This window comes from Etheostoma spectabile, chromosome 11 (assembly GCF_008692095.1).
Source record: "Etheostoma spectabile isolate EspeVRDwgs_2016 chromosome 11, UIUC_Espe_1.0, whole genome shotgun sequence".
Classification (NCBI taxonomy): Eukaryota; Metazoa; Chordata; class Actinopteri; order Perciformes; family Percidae; genus Etheostoma; species Etheostoma spectabile.
Genome location: NC_045743.1, coordinates 3,394,825 through 3,421,871, shown reverse-complemented (window position 1 = coordinate 3,421,871; position 27,047 = coordinate 3,394,825). Strand labels below are relative to the sequence as shown.

At 40.4% G+C, this 27,047-nt stretch overlaps 1 protein-coding gene across 1 annotated transcript in view; it reads left to right on the top strand.

Moving 5' to 3' along the window:
• The window catches only part of dachd (dachshund d), a 120,183-nt gene extending 101,234 nt beyond the window's left edge, over positions 1 to 18,949 (top strand). Inside the window, 6 exon segments of the mRNA XM_032530273.1 lie at positions 7,872 to 8,017; positions 10,425 to 10,503; positions 10,506 to 10,571; positions 11,292 to 11,435; positions 12,678 to 12,746; positions 16,821 to 18,949. Coding sequence (XP_032386164.1) covers positions 7,872 to 8,017; positions 10,425 to 10,503; positions 10,506 to 10,571; positions 11,292 to 11,435; positions 12,678 to 12,746; positions 16,821 to 16,858 — 542 coding nt within the window. The 3' untranslated portion in view covers positions 16,859 to 18,949.
• Positions 18,950 to 27,047: the final 8,098 nt, after the last annotated feature.

Sequence of the window (27,047 nt, the reverse complement as noted above, 5' to 3'; positions counted from 1 at the left end):
CTGGCGAAGGTGAAATCTCCCTGTCCATCAGAAGGCTGAGGCCTGTTTCATGTTACCCTTCACTGCAAATGAACAAGTGCTTTACTCAGCCATACCAGAGATGCACAGTAGGCACCAGTGCTCTTCTATATATGCCACTGTGGATTGTCAGGAAAACAGGTCTGTAATCAAAGCAATCATCTCTCTGTCTTGACTGGAGGACGTTATGATCCAGGTCCTTATTGCTGATATTTTTATTAATTTTTTTCTCTCTTCTTCCTCTCTGAGAACACACGGTGCGTTTTACATATCTGAGCATCTGCTATTATGCAGATTAAGTGAACAAATTTACCCGAATGCCCTTGGACAACAGCATTTAACAATTATGAAGATTATGTACAATGCGGGAAATTTGTGATTCAAAACAATTCATATCTTAGCAGTGGCAACTGTTGCGGACAGATAAGGTTGACCCTGAATATGTATTTCTGTACTTTTTGAGGTATTCTGTGGGCCTGTTTGTATAATTTAATATTTACATGTAAACAGTAATTAAGTGATGCTACCGACATGCCAGGGCCAGGCTCTGCCAAGGTAAACACCAGCCCTAGTAGTTTGCCACAGTCTATCATGTTTACAGACTTGCAGAGCCGATTGCTGTTTTTGTGCTCTTCCTTGGCAAAGCCCATAAAACACAACCAATTGGATGCCGAGTGTTGAACACAGTCACTCTTATCGTCTGGCAGTCTGCTCGCTGACTTGAGGACATTGTGAGTCAAACCTTTAAATTTTCACTCCGCGATAATTACGCCGCTATACTTGAGCTTTTATATCCTTTCACTGAGAGAGTAAATCATTCCTAATAAAGAGAGAAAGAATAGGGGGCGGAGGGAAAAGTGCTTGAGGACTAATTCTCTTCACTCCCTCCCTCTCTGCTCTCTATTCTGCTTTTTGAAAGCCTTTCTCTGAGTATTCCAGTCACCTTGACTTTGCAGCTGCAGCCTTATAGTCTGTTGCTTATCCTGTCTAACCCCCGCCTGTCAATTAGGTGTTTAAAAATTAATCTCTTTAACTGGAAATACCATGCCAGCTTTCTTCCGTCTGTAAATGAAGTGTTATTAATTCACACAGCGCAAAGCCAGTGTTATGAATAATGTTATCAAAACAGATTTCCACACGTTTAACACGTCGCTCCCATTAAAACCCCTTAAGTATTTTTATAACTGTGAAACCGGGTCTACTAATGGATTTGCATCCATTTTTGAGCTTTTACACCAGGCAACCATAGAGCAAGTGCTCCTAAGCTAGGCCTTTTAAAGTTTACATTCCCCATTTCCTCTTTTGTTCCTTCATCTTCATTTAAAAGCAGCTCAGTATATCCAGTCTGGATTAGCGCCAGCCTGTGTCGACGCTTGTTCTACAGCAACAGAACGGCGTAGCCTCTCCCTGTAGGATTGCAATGCCAGGCAATGACACCAATGTGTCTCCCTGTCTCTTCCCCCCCCCCAGTGAAGCTCTGATCTAGCAGCAGGCTATCTGACCAACCACACCAAGCTAATACTTGTTCCATTAAAACCTGGTGATTACGGGGGATTTCCTTTCTGTTTGTTTGTTTGAATTCTTAATTATCAATATGTAATTGGCATGTGTATTGTGATGTTGGGTGCGTATTCGGTTGCATATTTTACTGGAATGCACATTGCTATCGGGTAGAAACAGGACTCCCCAGTCACTGTCTAAGTTAAGCTGCATGAGAAGTTGCTCTAATGAATTAATAAATGCTAAACAAAGGAGAACTAAACAAAGAGTGAGAAATAAATGGCTTGATGATTAGTGGGTCAGAGAGATTAGCGGGGTATACAGTACAAATGATTCCCTTCTGTAATGGGAATGATTCAAGCAAAATACCCAATCAATAGTTGAGGCCAATTTAATCTCCCAGATTCTTCTGTCAATAAATGGACCTGGTCAACAGAGGTCGATATGCAAAGACAATCTAAACACCTTCAAAGCGTCTCACTATAATGCCATTCTCCCGAGTATTATCTTCTTGACAGTTTGGGCCCATAGTCAATAGGTGAATTACAGAAATCTATTCAAGCCTGCCTAGCTGTTATTTTTCTTTTCCGAGTTTATTTTTGCTCCTCCACCTTATGCTCCTAGTTTGACTAAAAACTAAGTTCGTGGATTTAGTGCTATGATCTCTCACCTTTAAGCACCTTGCCCCGTTCCGTTTCGACCAATCTAACTGTGATCGTCTCTCTACAAAATGCCATTTTGTCTCCACTGCTGTTTCGCTTTAAGAGCTCATTTGAAGGTGTGCGCTGGCAGAAACAAAAGTCCTGTATGCTTTTATGCAGTCATCACAGTCAGCCAAGCCTGTAATCCTCAGAGGTCCGATAATGACATAGCCCCTGCATTTATTACATGGAGGAGAGGAGAGAGGGAAAACGCTGACTTTGAACAAATGAACACTCTGACCTTTATGCAATAAATATGACATGGGCCGCATAAAAAGACAAGATATCTTCCTCCTGAATGGAAGTCAACACAGATTCTGCTCCCTTGCCTCTTGCTCTCTCTGTTACCATTTTCTCTCTCTCTCACTCTCTTTCTCTCTCTCTCTCGCTCTTTCTTTCTCTCTCTCTCTTTCTCTCTCTCTGTGTTTTTTCTCTCCCTCTTTTTTCGGCTAACAGTTAAACAAATGACGAAATCAATTTTAATTGTTTTTGCTATTATTGTAATCTATGCTCCAAAAGCACAATTTGTAGTTCATAATTTCCTCTGCTGTGATTGTTTTCAAAGTTTTCCATAAAGCACAATGGAATACTTGTATGGGCAATAATCTGCCAGTATTCTAATCTCAATGCATGATTACATTCTTAAATTGAATCATTTAGCGTGGGTTTTCTTAGCAATGAAAGCAATACAAATATATTCTTTATCCCCCCCCAAAAAAAATCTTTTTGAAAAGAATCATCCTTTAACTGTAAACTGTTTAAAATGTCTTTTGTAATCTTGGTGTGATCCCAGTTGAGCATCACGATTGTCTTCTTTTGTCACCTCCGACCGCCTCTCTGACAGTAAAGGATTTATGGTTATTTCCTCCACGCAGCCTGTCCATCTGTGGCTCTATCTTCATGTGGCCTTGAGAATACGATTCAATTTATTAAGGCAAAGCAATGGACTCATTACTTTAAAAAAGGTGGCAAGAGAGAGGGTGAGAGAGAGGGAGAAGTGACACACTGAATTGGTTATTAATGGAAAGGCACAGCCATAGGGCAGTTGAAATTTAATGATATCCTACAAGAAAATATGAGGGTGTCACTCTCCAAAAAGTCATGCTAAATGTCAACATTTTAAGGTCCCGGCGCTAATTTTATGCCTGTGCACAGTAATGTTTTGGAGAGCATTTAGGAACCACGGCCCAGTGGCCAGCCTGATTATCCCGCTCACCTTCTCTCCTCTCTCCAAATGGGTTTGTGCAGCAAGCGATTTCATCTCTAAGTGAAGGGAACATTAGGGAGGGGAGAAAGAGAGAGCGATAGAGGAAAACACGCGGTTTGATTTTCATGCTGTGATAAGAGAGTGGGAGCCAAATGTTACCTGTTAATCTAGCCCAAACCGACCGGGGCTCTTGACTTTGTCCCCCAGCAGGGATGGGGCAAACACTCATTTTCCTCTCTCCGTGATGAAAAGGAAATTAGCTTAAATGTGATGAGGGCACATTAGTGTGTGTGCTGTGCATGTGTGTAATGAGTGTGTGTTTGAAGTTTTTTTTTTGCATACAACTGCGTGCTTGTTTTCTCTTTCTTCACAGTGTATACAGGACGTTACACACACATATGCAGAACATATGCAAAGGATAGTCATAGTCATTGTAAAGGAATTTAGGTTGTGTGGATTCATCACACATACATTCTCACAGTATGCCTGGCAGGTTCTTAAGAGAAGTGTGCCTGTAAGTCAGTCTCACCCTCCACTAGTTGGATTATAGTGTATCCAATGTTTTCTGTACAGATGCTGAGAATAAATACATTTAAACACATGGAAATCTACTTTTAAGTGTACTGAGGTTACAATTTAAAATGTAGATACATACAATAATATCTTCATTGATTAAAATAAGCCTATGCCATACTATAAGAGCTTCTGTTGTATCAATACAAATAAAAAACATCATACGACTGAATATATTTAGCCTAAAAGACCCTTTAGAGTGCATGATTGCAGATTTGCAAGATAAGCTGGGCTCATGTGTTTTTAAAGTGCTCAAATTGCATGCAACTTCTTTTTTTGCCCAGCTCTGCATCACTGCATTTGTACCAGACAAGACAGATATTTCCCTTGACAAGATTTTTCCAAATCCAGCGCTTTAAGTGCAGGTGGAATAACGCTGTGTTAGCTGCTAATGGCTGTCCAAGAGGTCATAACTACTCCATTTGAAGGAAGCTGGTTTCTCCGCAGCACTGGCAGGTCAAATCAAATGTAATTGTGCAGTGAAAAGCAGTGCCTTGCTTTGTGTTGCCTGTGCTGACAACTTCCAGGTTTAGCATTCAGTTCTCCTGCTGGGAGGAACACAGGTTTGCAAGGACAAAGGCTTCACCTGTCAATATATCACAGTGACTGTCCAGCCAAATGTCCCTCTGCTCGCCCTCTCTCTTTCCCCCTCTCTCTCCTATCTCTCTTCCTCTCTGTCAGTCTTTCATTCTCAGAACACCCATTCTATTTCAGCCTCCTCTTCCTCAGACTCTGCCTCACCTATCCATCCATCCATCCATCCATCCATCCATCCATCCATCCATCCATCTATCCATCCATCTATCTTCTGTCTTCAACCATCTATCTCTTGTTCCTGGCATCCTTCTCTTCCTTTTTCTCTTTGTGTGTCTTTCTGTATCTTCCTCTCCTCTCGCTCACACTGCATTTGTGTGAGGACTCAGCTGAAATGTCCTGAGGGACCCAGTTTCAAACACAGGAACCAGAAACATATGGCACATTTTCAACTCCCAAGGTCAATTACAGCTATTTATCCAGAGATTGCAGCTAAATTTCCCAAGGTTTCTTCTAGATTTACCACAGATTGCAATGTGTGTCTGTCACATTTTAAATCAGGCCAGTTTCCTCTGCTTCTCTCGGCTCCCTGTGACTTTCCATCAAATATTTCAAAGGCTTTCGAGTGGGTTTTAGACATGTTTTATCTCTGGTTATCATGTGCCCCATCTTTTTAGCCTCAGCTTTACTAGGTCCAAGTGCCGCTTGCAACACAAATCTAATAACATGTAAATTGGAGATAAGCCCAGATCCCTCCAAGTGATATTTTTTACATTCATAGTTTGTCAAGTCAATTCCTGGGCCCCTGTTTTAGCAGCACAACACATGAGGAGTGAGAAAATTAACTGGATAGGTGATTCATCATTGCTAGCACACTGTCAAGGACTCCCTCTGCAGCTATTGAGAGCAGGGTGGAGGAGGACGGAGAGAGGAGGGGGGCGTTGTTTAAATTATGGCATTTCATTCAGAATGCATTGTATTTACAGCGTCCCATTTTTATTTGTGGCACCTATTATCCGCCGAAACAGTTGTGCATGAAATGTTATTTGTGACAGGGGTGACCTGCGAGTGTTTTTCCACACAGTATTTCATAGTCGGGAGGACTTAACTGTACCTTTACCATACGGTAAGCACACGAGGCTGTCACAGCTGCTGTTGGCAGCCTTGCTAGTGGAGAAATATCACCTGGAAACAGAGTACTCCATTCCACCGGCCCCCATCACTCCAACGCCTGTCGCTGTAATTAAGTTGAAGTCAATGATTCTGGAGCAATGGCGAGAAATAAACACGCAAACACATGCCAGCATTTGCAGCCAGGCACAGAGAGAAAATGGGGGGGGGGCAACGCCATTAGAAGCACAGAAACCACAGGAATTTAAATTTGTTTCATTAAGCCAGTTTTGATTATATTGATTAAATTAGTCACTTATTAGCTAACCATTTCCTTTCTTTTAAAATGTCTGTATTTATGCATAGCTCCTGGTGGAAATGTTATCTGACAAGGGGTGCTGCACTGTAGTTGGAGTCTGTCGAACAAAACACGCTGTTTGCTTTTCCCAGAGCATGACAGGTTGTTTCCCCTGAAACAAAGCCATCAAATATTCTGTGTGATCCAACATTGTGTTGGAGGGGAGGCCTGCTGAGTGGGAAGCCGGAGTTTGTTAAAGCAATGATTTATGATTAATGCCAACACTAAATAAGGGACAAAGTGCCTACAGTACAAATCAATTACAAAGCTACAACAGCAGACCTTTCCCCGAGGTCTACTAACGTCTCTAGTTGTTATAGGGATTTTATTGGAGGTGGGTGATGCATGCATATAATGCATGCACTAGATCTGTATAAACCTGAGCTGGAGTTAACTGTAATGCTTTTGATCTCTGATTAGCTATTTTATTGAGATAAAATGGGATTTTCATGTTGCGCCACTGTATAAGAAGAATACATTTTATATTTCCTCCCAGACGCCCACCTAAAAACGCAGACAGGACTGCACCAAACAAAACAAATTACCACAGGAGTGGCTTCTTAAAAGTAGGCAATTCATTATTTTTATGAAATCAAATTATAAACAAATTTTTATCCATTAGGCAACCATCCATTCTAATTAATCAACAAGAGTGAACTCCATCTGAAAAAGGAGAAAGGTTGTTTACTCTCTCCACGGACCAGCGGTGCATATTTCACCATCTTCCCCTCTCAGAAAAAAAAAAAATTGTTCTTCAAATTACAAACCTAAACTGTGAATCCTAACACTCGACTTTTGGCGCAGAGATGTTTCCAGGGCATTTGCAGATGCTTGAAATAATCTCCAATGTTTTTGCTCAATCTGCTCAGAGGATGGGTGAAATAAATACTTTAAACTAATTAATGTAAGACCAGCTGTTCCCAGCACTTGGCTAGCGTCGGTGAATATTGATGGGAGGGAGAGGCAGGGCTGTTCAGCTCTACTCGCTGTTTGTACAAGATTCAGCCTGCCACATAAACAGATATGAATACTGGATGAGAGCAGAGAGGTGCTGTGCACAACACAGCCAGGGTTCCACGTTACAAATAAAACTTTTTTCCCCTTTCCATTAAATTATCAATTAAACAGCTGATGGTGCAGACTTCCTGTGGAGACCTTTTTAGACTGGATGTGTTTAATAAACTGGCTCTCTGCAAGATGGTAGCACTAACAAATTGTTGATTTGCTAAAAGCTCACTGGACAAACATGTGTCAGATCTGATGGGAACAAACGGCAGTGTCCGACATACTGTTTTAGTTTGACCAGCCTGTATCTGTGTCTGCCGGTTTGCCTCCTGCTTTCTCTCCCTCCCTCTAATGCTCCTCTTTCCTCCTCTGAGGCCTGGTGGATGGGCTGGACAGCAGATGGCAGGGCCCTACCCCTCTGCCGGTGATGAATGGAGGATGATGTCATCTTAGGTTTGACAGGCACCCGTGCGTGCATACACAAAGGAAGCTCAAGCCTCTGGGGTTGAACTGTGGGCCTGCTTCTGATTTTGGAGTCCACATGACATCTCTTAAATGGAGGAAGCTGGATTTATGTCCTGGTTTATATTGTTTAACCCCAAACTCAGAACGTGATAAGAAGTACTACAAAGGAATCTCCTAGCGACCAGTCAGTCCACTATATTTCTGAGCGGATGAGAGAGCTGGCATTGGCTGCTGGAGGTCATTACTGACCCAGCCTTTGCTACTGGTCAATTAAAGGCAGAGTCAATATGTGTCAGCATCTCCAAAATCTACTCAGATATTCTGCCACTTAGTTTGTTTTCAGGTTTCACAAACAGTCTTCTTTGATTAATCCATTTCAATGTTATTAATTTCTTTTCAGAGGACAACTCCATGTGTACCCCGACAGCAAGAGATAGCTACGAGAGGTTGTCATTTGCTGGACAGGCCCTGCCTCCTGGCTTCCCCTCCCCATTTCTCTTCCCAGATGGCTTGTCGTCAATAGAAACTCTTCTCACCAACATACAGGTATTGTCCACTGACAGAGTTTTTCCCCCATTGTAAGAATTAACACATTTTGACACAACTTGTCAAAACACATACTGTTAGGAGGAGAACGTTCAGCGTCTTCTGATGGTCTGATGGCAGTTAAGGATCTCTGCACTGTACCTTTAACCTTATTTAGCTAGGCCTTTATCCTGCCTCAAGGAAGCCTAGACAAATTCTCAATTTTTGTTTCAAGCTGGTATGTGTAAAATGTTCATGAGATCTGGGCATTTTTTAAATTATTCCTATGTGTTTGTTATAGAACAGGGAGAGAATTCCAATGCTGTCTGCCACAGTGTCTTTGTTTTAACTACCATTTGGGGGCGCCAAAGTGGAACACCAATAAATTCCATACTAATGCGTAGTTGCTTTAAATAATATATTGTCAATATACTTTAGATCAAGACTACCTTCTCCAGAAAAATGGCAGCTTTGGATTATTGTTCAAACAGCTTAAAACATGTTTACAGTCAGCAGGAAATAGTGTGACTTTCTAAAGGCGTAAGGATGGCATGATTGGGCATACAGAGTATACAGACAAAAATTGGTTTTCTTTAACTATAATGCCAAACTTTCCTTTAACATAACTTTTACCGCATTTTTTTCCAAACATGCCCATTCCTGATCTTGGATATACTATATCATAGCTCAAGGTTCACTAACTGCTTTTTTTTCCAAAGCCTTCAACAGCTGATGTCCTTGACAATTGAGCAAACTCCAACTGCTAAAAAAAGACTGTGAGGTCCATTTGAAAACCCTCCGAAAAACGTTCGCAAGACAAAATGCTCATATGGTTAATTTTGAAATCCACCGGCAAGCAATCAATTTTGTCGTCAAGGCTCGAAAAATCCACCCATTCGTGCCCACAGAAAAAAAAGAAGAGGGTGACTCATTGTCATGATGGAGATTTTCCACAAGAGCTAATTTTTAGTCGAAAAGGTGGACGTCATCCACATCCTCCTTCCAGTATACGTTACATGGACATCAGGACTACAGATGCACTCAACTGTAAATCTGCATACCTTAACAATACCCATCAACTCAGAGTGCCATTTAGGCTTCAGCTCAAACACCCCCAGTCAGAAAGATAAATGTATTTGCCTTCTGTCTGAGTGTAATGATGTGTGTACACGGCTGCCCTTTCATTGCACTTGTACCATTGGCGTCAGAGTCCTGCTTCTCCTTTTGCTCTGTGTGGTAATTAGAAATCTACAAGTAAACCCGTCGTGAACTCCCAACACTCCACTAAGTCATCTTTGATAATGATCTCAACGTTGAATATTTATATATGAATCAACAAAATTTAACCAAGCAGAAAATTAAGATAAAGCAACTTAGAATAAATTGGGGTCAGAAGAATCAACAATTAGTAAGATATAGCCTTGTACATTCGATATAATTGCGCACGGACGGGGAATAATTGTGTTGAAAATGGCAGCGATACTGTACAGCTTTCACACAAGAGCGTTGTATCTTTCAATGCAGGACTGTCAGGAGTATATTTGGAATGGCAGTATTGTAATTGATACATGATGAGATACTTGTCATTCATATTATTCGTTCCTGTGTGAGGAGCTTGAAAAAGCGCTACAGCGACTAATTCTGGATATCAATTCCAGTGCAGTTATAGACAGTCTGTAAAGTAAAGATGCTGACCCTGCCTGTAAACCTTTTATCTTCTACTTAGTAGACTGGAGCTTTGACCAAAAGGCGGGCTCCATCATAACCTTTAGTGTGGCAGGGATGACATTTTTTTTCCTTCTTTCTTCTTACATGTTCTCCTTCAAACCTTCTTACTCAAGTGATCTTCTCTCTGGTTTGGTTCAATGCAGTTCCATAGTTTAATAGCTATCTAAACTTGTATTTCACAGCTCTGACCAAAAGGGGTCAGACATTCCCAGCACTCCCATGTCAGCTTTCATTATTTAAAACAAATAAACGATTATTATAAAAACGCTGGTAGATCTATGTTCATGTTGATACGTATCGTAGGAGCTGTGGAGCAACTAAACAATAATGACATCTTCACAGATAAAAGGGCCAACAAAGGTGGTGATACGCCTGAAAAGGAAACATGTCGCAGCAGTCAGCTTTTGGCCCTGTCTTCTGCTGCACTACTGTGGGCAGTACAAAGAACTGCTGTGACACACTTTCAGTGTGGTTTGCTGTCACTTTATCTAGAAGCTCTTAAATAGCCCACATCACTCTCTTGTTTCCTGCTCCCCACTTTGCTGTTTTTCTCTATATTTCTGTGGGTGCATATATATATATAAATATGTATATATTTGTGTGTGTGTGTGTGTGTGTGGTGTGTGTGTGTGTGGTGTGTGGTGTGTGTGTGTGTGTGTGTGTGGTGTGTGTGTGTGTGTGTATGTGTGTGTGTTTGCAGGGCCTGCTTAAAGTGGCTATTGACAACGCGCGGGCTCAGGAGAAGCAGGTGCAGCTGGAGAAGACAGAGCTGAAGATGGAGTTGTTCAAGAGAGGGAGCTCAGGGAGACTCTGGAGAAGCAGCTCGCCATGGAGCAGAAGAACAGAGGTACTGCCTGACGACTACCTGGCACTGAATCCTCCCCGTCAGCCGTGACTGTGTGTGTGTGTTTGTGCGTGTGTGTGTCTGTGTGTGTGCGTGCGTGCGTGCATGTGTGAGGGCAGGTGTAAATGTGTATTTTCGAAGCAGTTCAGACTTCCCAGGCCTGTACTACATGTCGACGTGATAGCTCCTGAATGAACACACACAGTTCTGCGTGTATGTTTAATGTTTCTTATTGCAACACTGACATGCGCGGCTGCGTTTCTTTACTTACACACACAGGGATCTGCTTAGCGCTGGTTTTCCTGCTCTTAGTCAGTTGACATAATTGGTAATACACATTAACTTAGAGAAATTCACTCTCAGTCTCATGTTAAATGCATCAGCTTCATATGCTAACTGTGTCGTTTATGTTTAATGAGAGAAATTCATGAAAAATATCCCAATACATTTTTCAATTTGCTTTAATTCCCTCTAGCAGTTTGTTAAGTCGCAGTCAGTATTGTCTTTTATTAAGTCTTTACATATTATGTCTTTATATATTATGAAATATTTAGGTTTACTTGATTTGCCCTTTTTTATTATAGTGTGCTTGATTTTAAAAACGAGGTTATCTTTCCCTGCTAGAATGCAATAGCTACAATAATCAGATTTTAGTTTAAAATGAAGCTCCGCTAATTTACCCCATAGCTCATTTATTGTCACTGCGGTCTTTCCCTATTCAAGCAATCATTCAGAAGCGTCTGAAGAAGGAGAAGAAGGCCAAGAGGAAACTCCAAGAAGCTCTGGAGTATGAATCCAAGAGGAGAGAGCAGGCTGAGCAGACCCTGAAGCAGCCCTCGCCCTCTGACAGCATGCGTTCACTCAACGGTCAGATGCTCCACAGTGAGACACTATTACTGTACTTTTGACTTCCAACACATTCAGACATTTAGTGTGGTTCCTAGTGGGACAAATCAGGTGACAAAAAATGTGTTGATTCAAAATGTGTTTTTTCAGGAGTTTAAATGTTACCTGAAGCAAATATTGTGAAGTCGCAGATGGCTTTATTTGTAGTATAAGCATAATTATTTTATAACAATTCGGATAAAATAAATCACACCTTTACAAGTATCTTATTACAGCAGTGATAAATAGATTAAAGGTGTTTTGTTCAAAATGTCAATGCTGTATCTTATTAAAGTGCAACTTTTCAGTTGTTATATCTTTCTGTTTTCACTTAGACTGCAGTTAATAATTGTTTCCATTATATATCAGCAATATATATCTATGTATTGTATATCTGTCAGTTATGGTCTTGATTATTCGTTTAGTTAGTTTTAACTCAATACAGTTCCCCAACCAGAAGGAGACGTCTTCACATTTGTCCAACCAACAAAATATTCCAATAACAATGAAATAAAGAGAGAGAGAGAGAGAGAGAGAGAGAGAGAGTGATTGGAGTGTTTACTTGAAATATTATTAGAATAATGAATTGATTATTAAAAACAGTTGCAGATGAATCAGTGCTAAATCATATGATGTACATTTGCAGGACATTTCAATTATTTGGTAGAGGTGTAAAGAGACTAACGGCATATATTCAATACTAAACTTAAATACAGTTATTGTTCCATACTTTTATCTGACAGGAGTTACTAGTCAGTTTGCAGAGTTTAGGTTTTGCATACAAAAGCTGATGAGATCATAAAATAGGATTAACTTTTTATAATGTATAAAATCTCCTTATTGGTGGCCACCAGCAGTATACAGTACGGGGTTAGAAGACCCAATTACAAAATCAAAATATGACAATTACTATTTAGTGCAAGTACAATTTTACCTCTGACAGTTTGGTTCAGTACGCTCCCAACACATTGAATGTAGGGTCACACTTTTCATGCATAATTATTCCAAAGTGTTAAATCAAGGTTTTAAGTATCTTATTATTTCCACTTATCATAATCACACAGAGGCGCAGAATTCATCCAATACACGCATTCAGCGCCATGCGGCGGATAGATAGCTTGAAGGCTTGAGCCTCTTGTTTTGAAAGAACGATGCTGTGAAACTGGCATTGTGATAGGTGGGTGTCAGGGATGTTTAACGGCGGTGATTCCTCTCTTCTCTCAGAATCTCTGACCCCTGAGATGGAGAGTGACCGCAGCAGTGGAAGAACAGATGCTGAAAGGACAATACAAGGTACAGGGGCTCAGATGAGACAATAAATCTCTCTCTTTTTCGCTGGCTCTCACTCTTGCTCTCTCTTTCTCTCCCCCGCCCCCACTTCCTCGCTTCTTCTCTCGCTCTCCCTCAAACACACACACACTAACACACACTGCTTCAGTTTATGAACATTAGTGTTTCTGTGCCTGCTGTTCAGGCACACAGCTCACCATCTGGGCCACAGCACTAGGTCAAGATCATTGGTTTACTGTAGAAATAATATTGTTCTTTTACTTGACTTTAAGTGGCCGGGATGCTTTTCAGAAACACATTTTTTGTACAACACTGTACAATACAGTAGATAAAATAGTGAAATAACTAAGCTAGACTATAGCAGCAAAAGAGAGAAAGAAGTGGTTTGTTTACAGCTCAGGAAGCATTAATGAGTCATAAAACCCCAAAAAGCAGTGGAATCCCCCCTTTGATAGTAATAAACGGGGCAAATCAATCCATTTTATGAATAAGCCTTGTACATTTTTAATGGTTTGTTTGTTTGTTAGCCTTGGGGGGGCACTATGTGTTTGGGGAAGGGCGCTCTACTGATAACCTCTGTAGACTGTCTGCTATCTGTGTTTACCCAGATACAAGACACCTTGCCGAGGTTGAATATGCTCATTATTACTCAAACATCTTCCTTTAATACGCCTCAGCCGCATCTGCTCAGAACCGCCCTTATCAGTGGGAGAGGTCCCAATTTATCCAGGAAAATGCTCCATGTAATTTGCTGTGAAAAGTGGAAAATATTCATCTTTGTATGCAAGAATAAGTTGGGTCCCTTTAACTCTTTAATGTTTGATTAGTCTACTTGAACTGATATTTAGTAAAAGGGCAAAAAGAAAGAAAATTGTTCTAAGAGAAATGATGACTCCTCCTTAATTAAATGTCATTCAGTTACTGCAGGGATCTGAAACAGTTTGATGTCCCAAAAAAGCAAATCCATATGTCATCATTTAAAATACATAGATAACTTCCAGATAAAGCGTAATTATAGCCCCTTATTTCATACCAAATTAGTATATTTAGCCACTTTCATTTCTTTACACTTATATGAAGAGCTGGCCCTTTTCTAGTGTAATTGTATAAAATTAAATGGGTGAAAGCTTCTACACTTGCAGTGACAGCACTCATGGCCCCTTCTTAAATGTAGGTCGAAATGAAATGGATTTTTTTTTTTTTTTAATTTTAATGTTTTTTGTTGTTGTTGTTATTATCCAATCGCTGTTAGGAACAGTACAATGCGGCCATATCGTTTTCGGGGTCTCTCAATCCCTCAGACCAATGCCTTGAAGAGTGGGATGAAGGAGGGAACTGAATAACAGGCTGCAGTTTGTGTTTTTGTTCAATTAGAGAAGCATTTGTCTGCCACCCATGTCTCCTCTGCTCTACTCTGCAAGCCTCGCTGTATAATTAACCTCAAATGGCGAAAAATGATGTTGATAAATTACACAAGCAGAAGGGGAAAAACAAGCCTATCACTCGCATGAAAGTCGAGAGAAATGTGTGGGTATATTCTCAACTCCAAACTCAGGGAGGCGAATGGAGCGAGAGAGAGAGCGTGAGAGAAAGAAAGAAAGAGAGAGAGAGAGAGAGAGAGAGAGAGAGAGAGAGAGAGACCGGGGAGGGAAAAAAATAATAATGAGGGCATAATTTTAGAGAACTAATTATTTCTATTTGTCTTTTGTCACACTTCTCTAATTCTGCGATATTAACACAGTCTGTGTTTATTAATTGCTTTTACAGTGTTTTGAATCGAGTCCAAGAGGGAACGTGGCTCTTTTCACAGGCAGACAAGCTACTGGGACTGTACCTCGCCAGTACTGCCTGGCAACGGTGCACATGTGAATATCTTCCCCCAGTATCTTCTCTGGTTCCCTGACGCTTCCCACTCGATGTGTTCGGCAAGTTTACACGACCCTGTGCACAGAGATAAAGTTCTTTGTTGCAAGATTAAACATCAAAACAGTTAAAGTGAAATTAAAATTAAATGAATGAATGTCACTGAAGCAAAAAAGACTGTAATTAATGGATCCCTTAATTGTCTTCATAAAATATTTGCATGGGCATAATTTGCATAATTTACATGTATTAATTAATCTTTCAAAGGAATTTTATGCTGAGAGAAGCCAAAAATTCCCTTTGTTTTATTTAGCATCTAATGAAATATTTATTCTCCTTAATGAACTTTTCATCTTGATTTGAATATAAAAATACTGAAGTTTTAACATATTTTAATGAGACGCTCTTTCATAAAACAATATGTCAAGACGTCACCAATTTTTCTAGTCATGTATGGGAAGCAGATATTTCAACATTTGCACTAATATTGCGTCCTGACTCGAAAATGGTTTTGAATCACCGAGATGTTACTCACTTATCAGACCTCCTCGCCCATTCCCTGCCTTTCATGACAATTTGATCTAATAAAAGTAAAATAACCTCCTCTTGACAAGGTAGTAAATGTCGTCATCCGTCAAATAATCGAATAGTCCCCGTTTTCATTAACACCCCTGCAAACTGCTCCAACTGTGAAGCTGGGCCGGCAGGTAGACAGACTGAGCTGACCGTGTGATGTTTCATCTGCTCTTGTTAGGCGTGTGTGTGTGTGTGTGTGTGTGTATGTGTGTGTGTGTGTGTGTGTCAAGATGTGTATCCCGGCCCAGACTCTTAGCGCTCTCTGGCCCCCTCCTTGGCTGTCTGTTCTTCATAGCGCTGCATTCGTGCTGTAATGACTTTTACACAGAACTCAGTGGTTGTTGCTTGAATAGAGGATGCAATGCCTTTGAGACCTACAGCAGTGCCGGGTAATTAGCCTGTGTGTTTGTACACTCCCTCCCCCCACAACACACACTGTATACACACATACATACACACACACACACACACACACACACACACACACACACACACACACACACACACACACACACACACATACTTAAAACAAGCCTTTGTTGTCCCCACTCTCCATGCATGACAATACATAAAAAAACAGGTTAATAGGGAGAACCGGACTAACTGATAAAATATTGATAATGTAATACAGATTTTAAATTAAGCAAAATTCTTTGTGGTAATGTAGTAGAATTATTGTAGAAAATAAAAAAACCTAATATTTTGACTGCCAGCTAAAATAAATGCACTGTCAGACATTGTAACGAGGTGTGTTCTCCATGTCTCTGCAGGGAGTCAAGCAATGTCCGGCGCGGCTCGTGTCGTGTCCAACAACTTGCTCTGCTAAATGCCTTTGTGTGCGTTTCTCTTTACCATTGAATTATTTAGGCGCGCTGCCATAGAGACGTGTGCATTCTTAAAGGCATTACTGTAGCATTCTCCAGCAGAGGAAATGCGAAGGTAATAAACGTCAAACATGCTCCTGAGCTGTGCCTAACAGATGCTTTTACTAGCTCGGCGTCGGAGCAGCACTGCTCACTCAGGCGCACACTCAGACAAGAGTATTTGCTGGAAAATGGACAAAGCTCGTTAGGTTGGAGGTGTCTGGAGATAACGCAGCGCAGGAATGTCTGCCGTTTTCAATAAACACTATTTCCATGCAGGAAATGTCACTTAGAGAGCGCTTTACATCACAAGTGCAGTATAATGTTCAAACAAGCATATCAGTAGAGAAGTCTTAAACACATGTGGCATACAGTTCTGATGCCTGGAGTGGTGTTATCATTGCGGCTTTTACAGTAGGCCCTTTGTTGGTAATAAAATATTCATGTGAACAGTGTAATTATATTTGTACTGATGTACTGTATATGATCTTTATTTTGGTTAGTTCTTATTTTCCTTCCACCTGACACCATAACACATGATACGGTCTTATATATATTGCAAGTAAATGAAATGACTGTATATGATGTTTAATCATATTCGTCATGGTCGCTAACTTAATCTCATCCTCAAACACTGCACTGGTGAAAGTGAAAGTCTAGGGGGCAATATTGTGAAGTTACGTTTCATCAACTATCACATCCTGAATAGTGCATGTGCGTCAGCAGGATGTTAGCTGTTGGCTAATCCTTGGCTCCTGTGTGTCCTCTGTTGCAGATGGAAGACTGTTCCTGAAAACCACAGTGATGTACTGATAAGGCCGTGAGGAGCTGGAGGAAATAAAAATTTCAGAAAAAAGAAGGGAAAAAAAAAATGAAAGAAAAGAAAACTCATGAACATTCTCAAGAGCCCTTATCCAGGCTGATTTAGTAAGAGGCAAGAAGTCGTGCTGCTTGTAGGCGTTGAATGGAAAATGCTGTGTTCACCCAAATGCTGGAGGAGGTTGTGTCTGAATGTAGAATAAGAAGTCTTTTTTCTCACAGATGGCCGACATGAAATAGTTTGATAGAGCAGCTTTTGACGTAGTGGGTTGGTCGACGTGAAGGATAAACATATATATTGAGCACAGTAAAAAATGTACCCATGGTACACTGTTGGTAATAAATTCACAGCACTGAAGATTTTTATACTGTATCTCAGCCAGCGAGAAAGCTTCGAAAAAGAAATTGGACTGAAGTTTGTTTTGTATTTCAAATTGAATTTTGCGAAGCTAAAAATGACACGTGGAGATGAACCTTGTGAGGGGGGAAAAAAAATGTGAATCTATCCATGTGTTCATCAAAAGAGAAGACTGATGTTTGATTTTCATGTTTTCTAAATTAGATGACAATACAATCAAGTTTCCTTTTTACCATTGTTGTATATACAAGATCTGATGATGATGAGGACAGTAAAACTCGCTCTATCGAACCCGAGTGGATTGATGAGTTATGTGTATATAACGTTAAGAGGTATTGTGTATGCAGTAGAGCTATTAGGCAAACAATACCACCATTTATATAAACCTACAGTTTTGTTTTGTTCTATTTCTGAGCCATCATTCTTTCCTATAGCTGCCATTTTGGTGAGAAAGCATGCAGGCATGTAAATGTTTGTCCTGGAATTATGATATTTAATAAATCCTATATTGTGCTGAACAAATACTAGGGTTGACTCACTCAAGCCCAGATGATTTTGAAAACATAATTATCAAACATTTCACTTTCAAAATGAAGACTTTTGCTGTCGATAGTACTGTAATCTTTGTAACAAAGGTAATATTTCTTGGAATTTACTGTACATTTTTTGTCATGAGGCACTCAAAATCAGCAACTCTCAATGCTTTTTTAAAAAGAAGATATCCAGACTGATTATGATCACGTGTCAGTTTGAGAAACAGTCATCACACAACTTTTTTCGAGACTGAATGCCATTTAATTACATTGCTCAAATCCCTGTTGAACGTACACAAACACAGTTCTCGTTTCTCTTTTAGAGTGTTTGAAAATTTCCTGTTACTTTCCCTAAATGCGTTTTGAATTTTGGTGCTGTAACACCTGTGTATATTCTCTAGACATAAGCTGATGTCAGTCCTTTAACTGAAGAACAGTTTAGACCTTACGTGTTACGATCAGGAGAGGAGTGTCCCATGTTCACAATGTGTTTGTTCTTTTTGTTCTCAATGGAGTGTCTAGGTCTGTTGTCACTGATAACTTATATAGCTTCTCGAATCATCTCTTCATTGTACTTCAAATTCAAATAAAGTCAACATGTTGATGATAAACTATGTGAGTTAACTATGTTGCCCGAACACACTTCTCTGTCGCACTTGTGTTTGAAAACGCAGAGTGGTTTTGAGGTAGAAGTCACACTGATTTAGCATTCCAGATACGGCTTAATACAGAAGACAGCCAAACATAACAGTTCAAGGGGATCTGATACAAATGTAAACTAGTGTTAAAGGCAGCTCCTTTTTTTGGTTTTGCGATTCTGAGTCATCTTTGTGTATTTGGCGTATTCGTTTTTGAGACCTTTACAATCAGCACTCAGTCTCGTAATTCATTTCAATGTATTATGTATGACCTGAAAAAAAAATGTGCAGGTATACTGTAGAAAAATAAATGAGCATATTGTTCTTTGCTTAAGAAAATGCAATGAGTAATCAAATGTTGAGAATATCTTGTGTAACCTTTCCTTTTCACTGAGTGTCGATGCGAGAGTGGTGTGTGTGTGTGTGTGTGTGTGTGTGTGTACCCTTTGACTTGCATGTGTGAGTGTGTTTTTTAAAAAAGACAAACATGCTAATCCTATATAAACTATGTAAATGAGGGTGTGACCGAGCTCACTGTAAATAAATTATTTCATGTGTACTTTGAAGTGTATGACACTAATTCACAATATATATCGCCATAAAATAATCAGCACTCCTTTAAGCAGTTGTATGTGCTGTAGGGCCATGCATCATCATATTCACTTTATATAAGCTTCGAGGGAGTTGTTAGGAAATTATGAAGCTGTTCCGTTAACGTTGCATTTGTCAAATTATTCTGTTTTGTAAATGTGAGATTGTCAGTTTATATGGAACTTTTTACTTTTTGTATTTTTGTCATTATAATCTGTTCTGACTGTTCTTGAGTGACATTATTTGTTTGGCTCTCGACACACAATAATTATCCACAGGGATCATTCCAGAACAACTGTAACAGGTACGGCATAAGAACAATATGAAATCGGCATTGAGAGACAAATTTCTCTAGTAAGCAAATTCGGAGTGAAATGTGTTGACACAGCATGCTTGGCCCATTCCCATTTTGCATGCTTTTTAAAGCATGGCCGGAAACACAACCACAGAGATGAATAATTGACTGATTGCTGCATAATTCAATGCTGCATTGTAAAGATTCAAGGCCGGAAATATTTCAAGCTTTTCTTCTTTTTTATTAAAAATGAGGTTGAAGTTTCAATCAGCCTTGAAAGAACAATAGAACATATGGGCAATCAATCATGAAACCATACTTCTCGTTGAGTCCAGACTCACGCTTACTGTCACGGCTCCTCTTGAGTGTAAGCTCACTCTGGAGTGAAAGAAGCTCGGACATAACGTCCACTTTATCCATTTAATGACTCCACCGTTCCTTCTTTTTGCTGCAGTGAGAGATTCACTCCGCTCGCCTCCAATGAGCTTGTGAGACTTGGGCTGTTCGCAGTTATTACTCTGATATTCTGTTTATTTCTCTATCTGATGCCTTTTTTTCTGCACCGGCATTTGAGAGAAGTGGCCCTGCAGCTACATGTTTCATATCACTGCACATTCTGTAATAAATTCAATTCAGTACAAATATGACCATGAGGCACGGAGACTTTAAATACCAAATGTGCATTATAGCTGTGTTGTTGCATTTTACTTCACTGTAGTGTGGAAATCACAACGCTGATTGTACATTCAAAGCCGCGTCAGCCGTGTGCTTTATTTACTTGGTTTGACGTGGAGATGTGTTCATGAAGACATCATCCAGACGGGATTATTCCGCATGATCCTGCCTCTTATTTCGCTGTTGGTTTGCCTAACATCACAGTGCACATTGTTGTTTTGTGCTTGCTTGACCAGCTGACGAAACATGTTTATCCTGACACTGCTGACAGATTCGTTTTTTTTTCCATTTAAAGGATAAAAAAGTTTGACAAGAGAGAAATTAAGTTTGTACTTCCGTGTAGTGTCGACTGCATTGTTAGCCTCAACTAGGCTAACTCCTTGCTCATTTATTTTTCATTTATTTTTTTATTTATAAAGGACAATGCACATTAATCAATATTTCTGTGAATGTGCAAATTTTTTTGCTGAACTCCTTTGACCAGATGTTTTAAGATGGTTAAAATGTTAAAATGTACAGACAGAAGGATGCAACACCATGAAGACAGCTAAAGCAACAGAATTTCACAAGACGTCATGCATGTGTAAGCAGCAAGATATTAATAAGTTCCACATCAACATTAGTCTATATCCACAATGTTCCACTTCCGATATTGTTCAGGTGCCGCTTGAAATTCCGCCCAATTTCTTTTATTTTGGTTTGGATGTGTATGGCATTCTAAACTCAAGTCGATGTATGAGGATTATGGTTAACTGCTCCTCAGATGTCTGCAGGGTAAATCCAGACAATTAGCTAGACTCTTAGTCCAATCTAAAGAGTTTTCAATTGCACGACTAAAACAACTTTTGAACGCAAACATGTTCCACCAAAACAAGTTCCTTCCCAAGGCTATTTTGCAGAGGTACCATTTCTCCGTGAAGTGCCTAGCACCACCCCAGATGGTTGGTTTAAAGAAATGCCAATATATCAGAGCACGTTTTTCTCCCATCCCTGGAATGCTGTGCCAGACCCTCCTCTACAGCGCTGTGGAGGAAGGTCTGGCAATGTGAGACTACATCAACAGTCTCCACATGTACTACATGAAGCCATGCAGGCAACACAACACATCCAAGTAGCACAGATTACAGTATCGCCATGTTCCTAAACCATTTAAAGCAGTAATAACCAATGAAAGAAAAAAATTAAATAAAATACATCACTCATTCTTGATAGAATTTTAAAAGTCACAGTACAGGTTAAAAAGAAGGTGAAATAGTTAGTACGAGTTCATCTTTTATACAAACCCAGGCCATGCAGAACTGACCATATCTGACAACAGGCAAAACATAAGACATGTTAGCAGCAGGTTAGCAGTAGTAACAAAAATTATAGTAATAAATTTACCAGGAGATTACAAGTGTTTGCAAATATGACATTCCAAAAGCCAGGTCTTGAAACTTTGTGTGAAGGTATGATAGGTGGTGCAGTTTTTTGTTTCAGCCGGTATGAGAGGCTCTTACAGAGAAGCATAATTGGCCGAAGGAGCTGGACCTGTAAGAGGTCAAACAGTCCCCTTTTAGAGCAGACCTTATGGATCTATTGTTTGAATTTTTTGCATCGCGACCAGGAGATGGCCATTTAGTGAAAGCAGTAATATTGCATGTCTCTTGATAACTGAGTAACTGAGTGGTGCCCCGAGTCTGAGGAGAGACATTAGGAAGGTGCAGGATGATCGTCTGAAAGATAGGACTAATGTCACCTAATCAGATAGACCATTATGTATTAGTGAAACTACAAAACAGTTTTATCTGACAAGGGCCAGGCCACATTACCTAAATTAACATTTTGCAAGCGTGAACATGGAAGACCACAGAGGCGAGGGGAGGGCTAGGATGGCGGCCTGCGTTTAGACATTCGGCAGTAATTATTAATTTATGATTGTCTCTGGTCTTAATGAAAATGAAAGCCAGGAAAGAGAACAGGGAGGGATAATGTGGCGTGAAATTGAGTTTCATTTGTACAGAGTCCACCTTTTAACTCTGCGCTTCTTAGGCGGAAATGGAGCCAGGCGCCTCCCTCTCTCTCTAGAGAATGTATTTCAGTTGTTGTTTTTTTATCATGCTTTCTCTCCTTTCAGTCTTTCAGTCAAAGCGTGTTCATATCCTCTCATCCTTTTGTGATGTGTGGGGCCAACACGCCCTTTAACATCTCCATTACTCTCATAAGGCCTTTTCAAAATGACTCAAGGCTCTTTGATGTCAGATAACTATGTCAACAAGTTTCTTGAATGGAAATGTCTCCGCACAGTGCTTCTTTAATGTCAACAAGGCAGCGCAGAAAGGTCTCGGGCCAGGTTGGCATGAGAGAGGCCCAAAGAAAGTTAGATTGATTTGAACAAGATTGTATGAAGTATAATGCCTTGTTGATATAAAACAAGATGCTGCCTTGTGACAATTTAAGTCTTTTAGCTTTGATTTACTGAAGTGATGATGGCTGAAGTGATGATGGCTGAAGGTCTTTGCACAAACATTAGAAGAGATGATGGGCATTACATTGTTTAAAAATGATTAAGTTATGATTTAATTAAGAAGTATCGTAAATATTTTAATCATGGCCACTGTTTAACAGGTTTGTGGGTAAACCAATGTACAGGAACAGCTGCCTAACCATACCACACGCATTATACTTCAGCTTGCTTAATTAAAGAAAAAATTAGGTAGACACTATATTTGTAGGCATGTCAAAGAGTTTAATACATGTTTCATATGTGGTTATGACCAGTGTAATAATAATTTCCCTCAAAATACGATAATTTGAAGCCTCTGGGACATATTAACGTTTCCCATCTGGCAAAGCTGTATGGCAAACTTGTTGGCAGCGGTTGAATATAACACATCTAACAGACACAGAGCAATATAAGCATTCATTTAGAGATTTGTTTCTTTCTACCCAACACATTTACGTCCAGTATTCTCTCTTTTAGCTCTGTTTTTGGTCATCACCAGCTCCTGATCAAAATATCTGGCTATTTAGTGGATTTTTTCGAGCTTTTTTGCTGAAAAGTTGCCTGTTGTTGCTTAAAACAACACCGACAAGAGTGAACCAAAACAGTTAAGTTGTGTGCTGTAAAACCCAAACAATGAGTGGACGGGTGTTGCCAAGCTCAGTCCAACTGGGGCGCTGCCTAGTCGGCTGATAGACATGTGATCCATTGTTATGGTGAAAATATTGATTAGTGCCACTTCAAGTAGATTTTAAGCATACAATGTATACGTTTTTTTTTATTATACCACAACAATAAACATCAATAAAGGGAGTTGATCCACAAAATGAATCCCAACACAAAGGGTTGTTACAATATCAATAACATTGTTCTTGCAATTGTCTTCAATTGTCTCAAATTAGATACAACCACAAAGCCACTTTATGTCAAGATACATCAATACAATATTAGACTTTAAAGACGCCTGAAATCTGAAGTGGCGTCTACAAGCTTCCACAAAATTACTCACAGCACAGGACTATCCAAATCACCAGGGTTGGTTGTATTAAGTCAATTACATTTTTACAATTGTGAGCGAGGGATGGTTAATTTAGTTTGACCCAAGAGCCACCAACACTCCCCCAGATACGCAGATGGATGAGACGAGTGACCACAGGCGTGAGGGAGTGTGTGTCTGAATGTGTGTGAGCCCACTGGATTAGTCTTCATTTAGTGCCTCTGTCATATGGGAGGGGAAGACTGAACACTATGTGGCAGAGCAAAGAAAACACACACAGGGTCAGTCAAACACACACAAACACAAGCGCGCCATTAACCTCCCCCCTCCATCTCATCAACATTATTTTGCAATCTTCCCTCAGAACCATTAGAATACCCTGAAGAAATGACTTTCCAATTAAAGGGGATCTAGAAGAAGACTTTCTTCTTTTTTTTTTATCTCCGGCTCCTGGAGTTCTTTATTCCAATAATTTAAATTGGAATTGATTTTTCAATTTACCCGCTGACTGCTACGGACACAGAGCACAGGGCCAAATAGAGCTACGTTACCAGAATGTTTGTCATGACAGCACGCTACATGTACATTTGCACAGGCTGCCTAAATTGAAATATATTTCCTCCTGTGAGAACAATCAGGCCGGTCAAACAATTAAGGCCTTGTGTGATTATACTAAAAGCATCAGGTATTTATCTCTCACTTTGTGTGGTGTTTTGTGGAGAGTTACTCTGATTTCCCCTTAACCAGGTCAACACTAATTAGCCAAGGGAACTATTTTACTAGTTAAAAAAAATAAAAATGAAAACATCACGTTAAGAAGCCATAATCTTAGCAGTTTGTTGATCAGACAGACAGACCGCTTTCAGAGTTCTGGTTTATGGGGCTTTCATGACTCAAGGCCAACTTTACTATTATACAGCATTTCTCACGTGCTCTCAGAGCCGGAGGAAACAGTAGTCTGTCCCAGGCAGGGAGCTAGGGCCTCACAACGTTTAAATTTGACAAACTATGCCTATGAACTCTGTAACAACAGCCGCTCCAGCTGCGTTCTAATGAGCATTTATTGTGTCTCTACTGCAGCGAGAGCTTTGCGGAGCCTGCTTCAAAGCCAACCAGATTCTACTCGAGCTGTTTTACAGATGCGTCTAGAAATCCGAGGCCGTTCTTCTGTGGACGAATCGTTCTGTCTTTTGCTCCTGACAGCTGCGCGGGCTTGTTGTTCGCTCTCTCCTGAGTTGTTTTAATAAAGTTGTGCTGCAGGAGTAGTGAGAGAAGATTAATGGACGCACAGGAAGTGTGGCAGTTGTGAGAGGATGCAGGACAGAGCGGGCCAGCAGCCATCTGTTCCCTCTCCTTTACAGCTCTCTTAATGGAGAAACAAACCAAACAACATGGATCTGAGCCCTGCAGACAGACACACACGCACGCATGCACGTACACACACACACGTACGCACACCTCACTCGCACACAGCTAAACACAAAACATCACTTTATGTGACAGAGATGAGAGCTAGGCTTTTGTCATTGTATTCCCCATTGTTGGATGTGTGAGTGTGTGTGTGTGTGTGTGTGTGTGTGTGTGCTTTCCCCCCCTACCTTTCAGCAAAATAAAGTTGGGTGTGAGCCACGGCTGTGAGATTTAGATGAAAGACACAGCCTGGATGGAACGTGATTAAGAGATATGTTCTTGAGGCAAAACAGGACTTGGCATTTGCTGAGACAAAACCTAATCAAATTAAAGCAAAACATGGCCATTGTTGTGTAGTGTGTTCTCTGCTTGTGTCACGTTTGAAATGAAAGACTGTAAAATAGATATAGGCTTGTGTCTGCACAGCATCACCAACACAGTGGTTTTATTCAGATTTACACACAGGCACTGACTAATGACGGTTGTGCCCAATGATGCCTAAAGCACTTTATAGAGCTGTCTGGGTTATAAAAAATGTTTACTATGATGGAGCTGAATGGCTCACTGAAACAGTATTATTGTTTACAAGTTATTTTTGAGATTAATTCACTCAGCAGAATTGTTAAATTCTCTATCCAGCAGGCCAGTTCATTCTTCCTTCAGTATTTGCCATTTCTCCTCCCGTGAGTTCCCGCTCTTTACTGGTGCTCCCTATTTATTATTAGCCAATAATGAAATCTATAGTCTAACTGTTTCTCATTTTGTTTGTTTTGAATGAGCGCAGACCATGTCACGTTAAATGACAACATGCATCGTCTCCCTCTTTCTCCCAGTGAAGACATCTGTATGACATGATGAAGTTTCCTCTCTGAGTATCAATCCTGTAATTGAGCTCAGGGAGAGGATACGTGATGTGCACACAGAGGAAGTGAAAGGCCTCTCTCGCTCTCCCCTCCATCCCTCCTTCCCTCTCTGTCTCCCTCTCACACACAAACACACACAAGCTAACGCTGTGTACTTCTTTTCCCCCTCAATACACACACAACTCTTTCTCTCTACCTGCTTTTACATTGAATTTGTCAGTCAGCTCTCTTTAGATGCACTTCAGCTGAAATGAGTGCATTAGCATTAGCTGCCATAATATCACTCACTGTTCAGGGCACGCTGCACAATGGCCCAGGCCTCGGCAGAGAAGAGACACGAGTGGAGTCTTGTAATAGTGTCTTCACAAGATTTTTACAATGCTACATCATGAGTGAGACAGCGTCCTGGAGCTACAATGTCTTTACTCATGTCTCTTTATCCATCCTGTAATGTTGCCTTCTCATACCGTGGATCATGAGGAAAATGAAGTGAGACCAGATTAAATATTAACACAACCTGACACGGTCCCCACCGGAGCTCCTATTCCACTTCACATGATACAATTAAAAACATTCCCCCATGCATTGAGCGGAACACTTGAACATGCTGCTTTACAGATTTAAAATAAATCTTATACTAATCTATGGAGAACCTGACAAAGAGGAGGCCAAGGTTTTCATGCCGGCACTTAGCTGAGTAGAGAGTTGGAAGAAAAAAACAGAGAGAGATGAGGGCCTTACATTATTAATACGCGCTAATGGTGGCTGTCTGTGTGTGAATCAGCAACAGGACAATCTGCTAAAATAGACACACAGCTGTAATCAAGGTCATGCATATCCTTTTCTTCTCCTGTTCTCTGCTAACTGCAGGGTCAATTGAAGTCAGTTTAGTAGCATTTGAAGCTCTTGCAGTAGATTATCTCCTTTTAATGGAGACTAAAGACAATGCAGGAGTACATTGCCGTTTCCAAAGGAAATGATTACCTCTGCAAAGCTGTCCTGTGTAGAAAAGGAATACCTCACGTACTGTAGATATCACTGTACACTGATAAGAACAATGGCTTGTGTGCTTAACCTAGTTTTGTCCCCAAAAGGAATCCATTAGTCTTATTGTGCAGCCCTTAAGCTCAGCGTCACAGGGGGGAACCCACACTTGCTCCGCTACATCCATGCACATGTGCCTCTCATTTCCTATGGCAGTCCAGAAGTATCCTTCAACATCCTATTGTAAAGTTTACCAGGGGAGAGGTTCAGTGTAATAAAGTGCCCTGAGAGAAACGCTAAATGATGTAAATGCAGGCAGCTGCTGGTCGCTAATGCCGTACAGTGTAGACGAGGAGG